Below are 11,088 nucleotides of genomic sequence, written 5' to 3'. Positions count from 1 at the left end.
GATCATTGTACATGTGGACAAATAGGCACCAGATCTAACATTTGAAATCTTGTGAATAATTATGCAGTTTTCTACCTCTGAAGGTCTATGAAGATAGGTTGAAAAGTAGGCAGGCAATGCCTAAGGACATCTATCAAGAAATCCAGAAAAGATTGCCCAGCAAGATATCCAGTGAGTAGAATTCCAGAATTTTGCTTAGCTTATTGCCATTCCTTTCGTTGAGAAAAACAGACTACATTATGCAAAATAAGCCGGCAATGAAAATATGTGCTTTTGATAAAGGTTACAAAATTCAGTTTTTCTCAGATCTTTTGAAAATGACTCAGATTTTTTGCTAAGAATATGTCTGCCACCTGCTGTTCAGTTAAGTGCTTATATTAATAACTTTTAAAAAGTAAGGATTCAACTGCCAGATGAATGTCCTTGTTAGTAAATCAAGACCATATTTGGTTGATTAAATTCAGTAACTGATTTATGCAACATCGCAACCTTAATTATAACAGACCCCAGAGATCTGCTTTCTCCCAAGTCAACAAGTGTTTAGTAAGCCTAGCATTCCTTATCTTGCCCCTGGATTTCTATTATTCAAGCAAAGCTCTTTTTACTACAGGGTAACCAGTCTGTGACCCAGACTCACAGAAATTCCCCAAACTCTCTCTTGGAGCTCCTTCTGGTCATCATTTTGAGGCACAAATGTACAGAAAGAGTAACATAAGCCTTTGGGCAGGCCTCAAATAGCTTTAAAAATGAAGGCAGAATTTAACATCCCTTCCCAAACTCTGGAAACAAAACCAAGAATCCTGCTAATGCTCCTGTGTGTCCTTACCCAGTTGTCAAGCTTCTCTCATGGTTAAAGGACCCCCAAAGAGTTGGCCAGCTTACTAGGAAGAAAAAGTTATCTGAAAATGGCAGAGTTTGAACCTGGGACAACAAAATTGTCCAGTCTTTAATTCCTTTTGATAGGAAGCGGGAGAGGATACCAAACTGATTCCAAGTAGGAAGGAACTCTACCTTTTTAGGGATCTCCACCATAAAGACTATGCTTCTCACTGCCTCACTAACAGAAGAAACATGGAGCAGGACTAACAAACAAAACTTAAATGTCCAGATTCAGGAGGAGATTTAGAAAAAGGGGGCAGGGTTTTGATGTAGAGAGCAAGGAAGATGACCTTGATGGAGATAAGCAGGATCTGTTGCCTACGCAAAAGGAGCTGAACCATTTTTTTAAGTCCAGAACAATGAGATAACATTCAGAAGCATCTCAGGCAGACATCTCCCTAATTTGCTAGAGTATAAGGAGGAGGAGGAATGGCACAGTTAGACTTGCAGGTTATTGTTATTATAGACTAACTCAATAAAAGTAGTTTTAGCCTTCCTGTGGAATTGATTTCCTAATCTGGTCTATCTAATGGGGGTAACATTTGATCACAGGTTGAGGCTGTCACCTTGACATTTTTGACACCTTCTTGTGGATACCCCTGTCCAAACTGCTCATAAAGGAGATGCTTCCTGAATATTTAGGACTCATTCCTTTGAAAGTTAATGTCGATACCTTGGGCTAGTCTAGAAGCTCACTGATATCTCTAATCCATGAGTAGGCAGAAATACTTAGGATGACCATTTACGAGAACCCTTGGCCAGATGAAGAACAGTCTTTAAAAAAATAACAAGGGCTGGATCAGAGGATTAATATCCACAAAACAAGAATGTAGTTTGGAGATTTGTTGTTCCTGCAAGAACTAGCATGGTGCAATGATTTAAGTGTTGGACTGGGATGTTCTAAGTTCAAGTCCAACCTCAGCCTTCTCAGCAGTTGACTTTAGTTGGTTACTCTCTCCCAGCTGTTGGCTATGCAGGATAAAATTGCAGAAGGAAAGGCTTTGAGGTCCTCAAGAAAAGGCAGGGAATAAATCTAGCAAATAACATGGCATTAAAATAGTTTGTAAATAGTTGCAGAGATTCATGGATGAAAGAAGAAAGGGCCTGGGATGACTCATTAAAAATATAGATTTTTGGTCCTATTGAAGGTAACCCTTAGCAGCACCATCTGCACTTGGTGGTTGAATGGCAAAAGTATCGCTAGGGGAATCTTCTGTGACTAGAAATGTTGGTTTAACAAACAGTGGCCTTTATTCAGTTACCAACAACCAGTCCTTCTCCTTAGCTCCTTCTATCTCAGATGAAATATTAGAAAGATCATCTCTAAATTTTTTCACATAAGCCTTCAAAAATGCATGTTTATATTTATGTCATTGTATGTAAATGATCATGGTAAAGTCAACTAGAGAGGAATCAAATACCCCTGCATTTGCTCTGGTTTTGTGTAACTTCTTTCATTCCTATCTTTTGTAAAGTTCAGTGGGAATTCAGAAAGTTACTTTTGAGGGAACCATGCACTAGCCAATCACATTTTATCCTGGCGTGCATATATATGTGTGTATATGCTTGTGTGTGAAAGCCCATGCACTTAATTGATGGTTTACTGGGTCCTGGAATCCATAAAATTGGGTTAACTGGGTAAACTAAGCAAGTCATGAGATCATAGCTAAGCCCTGCTTCTGGGCAATGTTAGTTAATTTCAGAGCTTCCTCTGGTGCACTTTCATTTTCAGCTTTGATGTATTTAAGACCAAAAAAAGTATAAAACGAAAAAGGAGGTAGAAGAATCCACAATTCTTTTAAAAGGTAAAATGGGGAATTAAAATAATAAGTGCAAATTAAACCTTATTTTATTAATTAGCTTCAGTAATAAGCTTTGAATCATGCCTTTTTGAGGGTAGAGATGGAGATAGACACTTTGTTGTGAAGTTAACATGTTGAAATATTGTTCAATTCATCATGGTACCCAGAATGCTTACATGTCACTCATATTGCAGTCAGGGTTGTCTCTCTTCCCTTAACCATCTCTTTCCCTTCTATCTATATGTCTTTCTTTCCTAGCTTGAGATTTGGGAAAACACTGCCATGTGTATGCAGCATCGTACAAAGATGGAAATCCAACCTATTAATAGGATGGAGGAAACTTTCTATTACTGGTGTAAAGGAGTGAGATGTTCAGTTAATCTTCACCAACTAGTCCACAAATGAAGACCATACATTTTTGTTCCAAAAAGGTTAATGAGACCCGTTGTTTAATGCACTGCTTATGGCACCATCCTTGAACAGTAGGGCTCATTTAATCAAAATCAAATCTTTAATGTGTATATTTCATACAAGTTTCCAAATCTCTATAGCAAGAAGTATTCAAAGACCATCCAATGGGCAGTACATTAATTTTCTCAAAGTCGTGTATTCCACACCTCTGGTCTATAGCTATGGTCTTTCCACACTTCTGTCCAGATTCTAGTGGCTGCTTCAAGTAGGTTAGATGCTCACAGGTTCTTATTAACCAGATTTATTGAAAGAAAAAAAAAGTTACATTATTTTGAAAACTGGATATGTGTACTTTAGCATCCTATTTATCAGTAAGTTCATTAGGGTTGGGATTCTTTGATCTTCTTGCTCTCTGCCTCTTGAAGAATGGGGAGATTGCTATTTGCTTTGCTGATAAGGGAAGAATTTGTAGATGTTTCAGCTCTGAAAAATTTTGTAAATCACCATTCTCTTTCACAGACCTGAGAAGTCCATTCTAACTGCTTTGAAATGGGTCAAAAGAAGGGAGATTCTGCCATCTCTCATTCTTTGTGTCTGGTTGTTTCTAATCAAAAGGCTTTTAGCAATCCTGGTTAAATGTACTTTGTAGATCATTTATAAGCTATTATGGGTTGTAAACTATGCTTTATGACATAATGTATTGTGTGAACCCACCAAGTAGTGGCTTATTTAATAAGCTAGAGTTAAGCAAACCATCACCTGGTATAATGTGTGAACCCAATCAAGGTCTTAATTTTTTTTTTCTTTTTAAATCATTGCTGACATAGGCCTCCATCATGATTGATACAACTGTGAGTTCCTTACAGACAAACCTAAGCATGTTTGAAGTCCCATTGATTTAAATGAGATTTACACTTCAGTCCTGGTTGGATTTCCTAGAATGCTCAGTTGTGCTTTGTTTGTCCTTGAGAACCAGATCATTTCCTGCAACAATTCTTGAAAAAAGGTTTAAAAGGACTCCATATATTTCTGATCCACGCTTTCTGCCAAGACATCATATAGTTTGTTGGGTTTTGGTTTCGAGTGCTGTATAAAGCCAGCCATTTTGTGGTGCATTCAATAAACTCTGGTTAAATAAACCATGGCTTAAATGTGAAGTGTATACAGGTCAGTGTCATTCCTGGAGCAATGATCTTGTAGCTTTGACAGAGCTTCCATAGGCTCATACCTAAAATGTTGGTTCTAAGAGAGTACTATATAGATCTCAAATGCTGATTTTGCAAAGAAAGGGATCAAAACATCTCATGAACTTTGAAGTTGGTCATTTAAGCCCATTGCTTTGTTTCTTGTTGACCTTCTTCCTGACAAACCAGTATTATCTGTGCATTTAATAATAGAAACTTACTGGGATGTAAGCTCATCTGAGGTGTTTCAATGCCATTCCTATTGTGCGTAAGGGGTATTTTTAGCATTCTGGGCCACCCATTTTACCTTTGTGCCAGTCTTGGAGTTGGAGGCTGCCATATTAGCAAGCAGGTGATTTATCAGTGCTTCTCTCTACTCTACTCCAATAAGCAACTCAAACATCTCAGGATGACCTTCTTCACATGACTTACTATTTTAACCGGAGAGATTTCTCTCACAATACTTTAACCCTGAGCTAGAGTCCCTTGCTCAACAGGAATGAGAACGGGGGAAAAACAGTTCAGACCATGGACTCCAGACCACCAATGGCTTGATACTTCTATTCTTACCTCTTGTGATTTACTGCCCAGAAGAGAGTGCTACATTTGCTGACCATCTTTTGGAATTGCCTGCAACAATATTCTATCTCAAGAATAAGAATTAATGTGTTTCTAGCACCAGGATGTTCATTATCTTTGTGATTATACAGCTGTTGCACATCTCTGAACCCTGCTCGCTCTACGTTGCCAACAAACAGGGCATGGCATGCATTGCCATCAATCCCACCAATTTATCAAGCCAATTTGAAGGAGGCCAAGTTTCTTTCCTCCAAATTGTCTACAGCACAGATATGCGTGGATGAAGCATGTTAATGACTTCAGTGTCATGGCGGGGATGGGAAAAGGGCAGCAACTTGGCTGATACAGAGGAGAAGGGATGGAGGGAAATAAATGGTTGGTTTCTGTGGACTACAGAGTAGGATCTTGGAATTGCAAGGGTTTGGGAGCAAAATCAGCAAAGGGTCTTGTGGCACCTTAAAGACTGCTACATAATTACCTGGGAATGGAATAGTTAATGAAGTGGTCCAAGGGGCTACCTGCTGAGAAGAAAGGAGGAGAAGGAGAAGGAGGAGAAGAAAGAAGAGGAGAAGAAGGGTTGGAATTTTTTTAGGGCTAAAATTCCCATCCTTAACCACTTGATAATTGTAAAGGAAAAAGAGAGAGGCAGCTGCTATGACACATTCCTAGCATTTACATTAGTGAGCATCAAATGGTTCTGCAGCTTTCTTGCATGGCCAAGAGCCATCATGGACAAGTGCAAAGCTTTTGCCAGAAATTTCGGAGGGTGGGTGCCATGACAAGCTCACCCAGCCTCTCCTGCCTGTTGTTTGGCAGATGTCACCTTGCCAACGCTGTGAAAAAGGGGGATGTTAGGACCCAGAGGCAGCTAAGCTGCATTCCCACTCTGCTTTGTATCATCCTCTCTGTTTCTGCAGCCTTCCGCTCCCCATCTCCTTCCACGGTGACTGACCATCTCTTGCACAGCCGGGGGGTCGGAGCACATGCGGAGCAGCAGCAGCCTGATTCCAATGGCCTCACCCCGAACTATAACCATAGTGGCCCTCTCGGTGGCCTTGGGGCTCTTCTTTGTCTTTATGGGGACCATCAAACTGACCCCAAGGCTTAGCAAGGATGCCTACAATGAGATGGTGAGTAAATACAGTTGTGGTGGGAGACATCTTTCCAGCTGGCAGCACTGTTATTCTAGGAGCTATGGCTTTTTATAGCACAAATGACAGCAATGGTTGGAGATGTGCAGAAAGGGAGTGAGTACCACCCAACCCCCCCCTCCCCAGACTGTCTCATCTTTACTAGCTCAGAAATCTCTCCTATCTTCCCTGTTGGTTGGTGAAGAGATTCCTTTGGCGTTCCCTTCTTCCTAAGGCGGTTTGCCCTGCCATCCAAGGAAGACGGAGAGAAAACTGGTAGCGGGTAAAAGAAGGGAAGGTGAAAAGCAGAGCAGAAGCACAGAAAGACATGCTAGAACAGAGAGGACCTCTTTATTGTCATTCCCAGGAGGAAGCAAGGAAGATTATTTAAATGGTTTTGGTGTTGGAAGGGGATGAGACAGCACAGGGATACTGATAGATCATCTTTGAGAGATACAGAAGAAGGCTTCTTCCACACATAAGTCATTGCTTATTAGGGTGAGGAGAAGGTGGCCCACATGAATATAGAAGATCCCCAGCACTGTGGTAATAGAGTCATAGTCCAATTATTTTGCTTCTGTAACCCTGATAACCTGTTACAGGCACCCACATGTTTCAGGTTGCCTGCAGCCCAATGCAATGTAATGCTCTCCCCGAGAGAAGGTTCTAGAAAGTGACCAACTGGGGTCTTCCGTCAGCCTGGAATGTTGGGCTGAAAGGAGAGAGGCATCTCTTTCTTTCAAAAAGCAGGTCTATTTCCAGCTCCTTCTGTGTCTCCTCTTAAGGAATCTGGTGGTGAGATCCAGCTGTGTGCAATGCAGGCAGTCAAAACATGAAGCTGTTTCTTTTTTATGTCTCTTCCGGTAGGTTTTACTCACTCATATAGCATTACTGAAATGGCCAGACCTGTAATCTCTGAAAACAAACAACAGTGGAACTTTCTAGCATGGTCATCTCTTCTCTTCTCTTCTCTTCTCTTCTCTTCTCTTCTCTTCTCTTCTCTTCTCTTCTCTTCTCTTCTCTTCTCTTCTCTTCTCTTCTCTTCTCTTCTCTTCCCACAGTCCTAAATATCAGATGAATGGCTCTTTGTGCCAAGCTGTCCCCCTGGGGCATTTGAACTGCTTTGAAAAGCAAAAAGTAAAATGAAATCCTAGAGATATCATATAATGTCAAGCTGATTGTAAACTAGAAAGCACTTCAGGTCCTCCTTGGTTTTTTTTTTTTTTTTCCTTATCTGAATGCTTTCTCTTTATTTGTATTTCCAAGAGTTTAATAACACTGGTCAGCTGAACTACTTTTCCTTTTTAATGAGTTATATTTGCACTGGTGTTGTAACAAACATTCATGTTTTATTCACCAGGTTCACACATTGTGCTAAAACAGTGTAGTATGGTTTAGTTTTAAGTTATGGGAACCCAATTTCTCTATGGTTTGCGAATCATGTATGGGTTCAGCCAATTGTGGCTAAGCTCACAAACTATGGGCTTAGCACGGTGTATACATCTAGTCGTTGGGACTAACAGAATAATGGAACAAACTGTGACTTTTCATGATATAGGGATCAATCTTGGGCAAGGTTCATACATCACCCTAAGCTAAGATGTCGGTGCTTGTTTCTGATTTAGTATATTGTGTGAACTCTGCCACCTGGATTTGTAAGGCACAGATTATGCTTTAGCTTATTGTGTGAACCCAGCCAGTTGTGTATTACTCATTAAACCATGGTTAAGCATATCATAGTTTAATATGTTGTACGAACAAGAGCACTATGACACAGTGTTTTTCAGTGCAATGCTACAATGTGATGTATAACGCTGCAGGTTTTCAGAAGAGATTTAATCGCTCTGCTTTCTTATTATCCTTCTCCTTCTCCAGAAAGGAGTTCTACAGCTTTAGGAAGTGAATAAACAAATGTCTGGGTTTGCTTTTCCATATTTATAGCTGTGCATCGCTTTTTCTAATGGCTGCAAGAGTTCCTGTCTGCAGGTACTTTATTCACACACACAGAGACCCTGTTTATTTATCCACTCAATCCAATTTATTTTTCCAGGAGTCATTTGATGAATTATGTTTTGTCTTGTTTTATATGATCTCCATTCCTTAAACCGTACACTATTTTGGTTGGGGACTGTAATAACAATGTTCTATTCATGTCTTTATATATTCTATGCTGGTAGCCTCTCAGAATGTGACATTATTACCATAGTTGCTTCATCAGGTGGCAGCATCTGGCTTTGTCTGAGCTTGGAAGCCATGCTGGGTTAGTCCTGGATGGGAAGCCGCCAGGGAAACCTAGGGTGAAAAGCTGGAGTGGGAAGGCAGGGGAAAAAATCCTGAATAAAGCCAAAGGTAAACTGTCTCCATGCAGCTCCCAAGAAAGCTGCATGCCAATGAAGTCATCAGGAACTGAGCTAGACTCAAAGGAGATCTTTCTTTTGAATAAGGTATATTGACAATCATATCTATATGTTTCACCTGAATATTCAAAGTGGTTTTCAGTAGCTCATACATTTGACAAGGATTACCTATAAGTCATCCCTCAAAGCGTAAGAAGTTACTTTATTGTTAGCCCATCCATCCATCCATCCTTCCATCCCAGGATTGTCTACTCTGACTAAACCAATCCAAGGGTTCAGTAGGAAATTCTCCATCTGGAGAAGCTGGAGACTGAAACTGAGGCCTTCTTCATCTAGACTAGGTATTCTACCATTGAGCGATGGTCCTCTTTTCCAACCCTATCATGCAAAATACCAGCTGAAGAAGATCAGCTTTGTTCTTTACTGTCAGTTTCTTCCTTTCATGAGATAAGATTGATGTTTCCTGTTTGACTTGACCTAAGCCTATCCAAGCTGTGCTCCATCTGCTTCCAAAGAATCTGAGAGTGAAATAAATGATAACTTGGGTCCAAACCAGTCATGAATGCTGTGCTCGTATTCTTTTGCTTGCAGAAGCGTGCCTACAAGAGCTATGTGAGGGCGCTGCCCATGCTGAAGAAGATGGGGGTCAGCTCCATCATTCTCCGTAAGAGCATTGGCGCTCTCGAGGTAGCATGTGGGATTGTCATGACCCTGGTTCCAGGTCGCCCCAAAGATGTAGCCAACTTTGTGCTGCTGCTGCTTGTTCTGGCTGTGCTTTTCTTCCATCAACTAGTGGGTGACCCACTCAAGCGCTATGCCCACGCCTTAGTCTTTGGGATCCTGCTCACCTGCCGCCTGCTGATCGCACGCCAGCCCGAGGACCATCCACCGGAGAAGAGGACCATGACAGTGAATGGGGAAGAGCAGCTGTTGCTGGCAGATACAGCCCCAGAGAAGGGCAAAATCAAGGTGTCCTAGTGGGTGCCTTTGTAAGGGACATATGGACCCTCTCTCTGCAAAACACCTAAAACAGAGCAATGTGTTTCTTTTTGTCCTTTATTGATTGGTTGGTTTTGGAAAGGGTTCGATTTTGGAGCATGGGGAAATCCTTCAATTAGCCAGTTAAATTTCAACCTGGCTTATGCACTCTGAATCTCTAGAGCTGCCCTCTGCTATAGCCATCCGCCTCCCGCCCACAAGTGTGTCGTCATCATTTATTGGGTCTAAAAAGAAATAAGTGTCTCTTGTATTGAGTGTGTAAGTGTCCACGTGCATCTATGTATCTGTGTGCATGTGTGAAAGGGGTGGACAGCTGAATTGCTTTGCCCAAATTGCCCCTGTGCCAAACTGCATTCCTTCAGGGGCAGAAAGACTGGGAAGAAAGTTCCCAATACAGTCCTTGCTCATTCACCTTCCTGATTCACCTACGCCAAGCAGTGCATGCATCTACCCTTTTTCAGCAGACAATAAAGGATGTTTTACAGACAATAATAAATCCATCAGGCCTCTTCCCTCCCAAGTCTGTCTGTGTGGCTGCTGGCAAAAGATCAGGGACTGCTCACTGCCTGTCCCATATAAATCTGCTTCTTTGGCCATCCACTCACTCTGATTTACAAGAGTCACAGATTACTCTAAGGTGATGCTAACAGTGCAATCAATTTTCTATTCTGCATAGGTCTATCTTAAGCCAAGACATTGCGAGATCTCTGTTAACGAGAGGTTTTTATTGTTCAGCTTGGGGTGCATATGAAAGGCAAGTCTCAAGAGAAATACGTTATATATATATATATATATATATATATATATATATATGTTGCTTTCTTCATATTGTCTGGTTTGCATCCTCGTCCTGCTCTTCTCTCTCCCCTCCCCTGCCCAATTTATAAAAATAAACTTTTTGAAATTTGGAGGAAAGTTGCTTTTTAAATTATGGGATGTCGCATTTATTTTTTATTTATTTGCACTACACATGCATGAATACAAAGGCATTTATCTTGCCCATTGCCATGTATTGTTCTTTGAATGACAAGAAGCTGAGCCAAGAACCCCAAAGATTATAAAAATATGTAGTTACTCTCAGCTCTGTTTGAACATACTGAAAGGTGTTGAAATGAGATCTGAGATGATTATTTCAGAGGAACTGGTGGGAATAAGTCCTAAAGGCAATGTTTCGAAATGAAAATCAGCATAGACAAAGGCATTTGGGAAAATATGATATATATCATGATATGAATGATGTACGGTACATCATTTATATTATGTGCTCAATGACATCAGGAGGCATATGATCTCACTGAATGCCTATGACTGTAGAGATATGTAAAAATATAGGTTAGACTGCATGTTATCCCAATGAATGAGGTTGGCAAATATTCCTTTCAAGGAATAAGTATTAAAATGACTGCATGATCCTCAGTCAAGTTGTCATGCTTCAGAGATGGAAGATTCTCCACAAGGAGCAGGCATTTTCTACTTTAAGGCTGAACAAAGATCCTCTATGGTTGGTCTGTGAAATAGAGCTATCCCTCCATCTTTCCACTATTACATGGAACCAATATACATTCATATTAAGCTTAAGAGGGAGAAATAGGTCTGAATTTTTCAATGCCATTTTACCCCATAGAAACCTGGGCAATATGTCAAGAGATTCTAACTCTATCTGCAAATGCCAAACATTAAAAAAAAAAAAAATTCAAGTACTGTCTCCAGACCAGTGAATTTCAAACTCCAATTGGAATCTCTGAGT

The 11,088-nt window shown here is 40.6% G+C and overlaps 1 protein-coding gene across 1 annotated transcript; it reads left to right on the top strand.

Moving 5' to 3' along the window:
- Nucleotides 1-5,768: 5,768 nt before the first annotated feature.
- Nucleotides 5,769-10,244, top strand: TMEM35A (transmembrane protein 35A). Its single transcript, XM_007430115.4, has 2 exons — nt 5,769-5,985; nt 8,934-10,244. The coding sequence occupies exons 1-2, from the start codon at nt 5,839-5,841 to the stop codon at nt 9,318-9,320; spliced, it is 534 nt and encodes a 177-aa protein (XP_007430177.1). The 5' UTR covers nt 5,769-5,838; the 3' UTR covers nt 9,321-10,244.
- The last annotated feature ends 844 nt before the right edge of the window (nt 10,245-11,088 follow it).

Source organism: Python bivittatus, unplaced genomic scaffold (genome assembly GCF_059951505.1).
Source record: "Python bivittatus isolate LINGU-HERP-01145 unplaced genomic scaffold, Pbiv_v1 ctg000670_np1212, whole genome shotgun sequence".
Classification (NCBI taxonomy): Eukaryota; Metazoa; Chordata; class Lepidosauria; order Squamata; family Pythonidae; genus Python; species Python bivittatus.
This window is presented reverse-complemented; position numbering and strand designations above follow the sequence as displayed.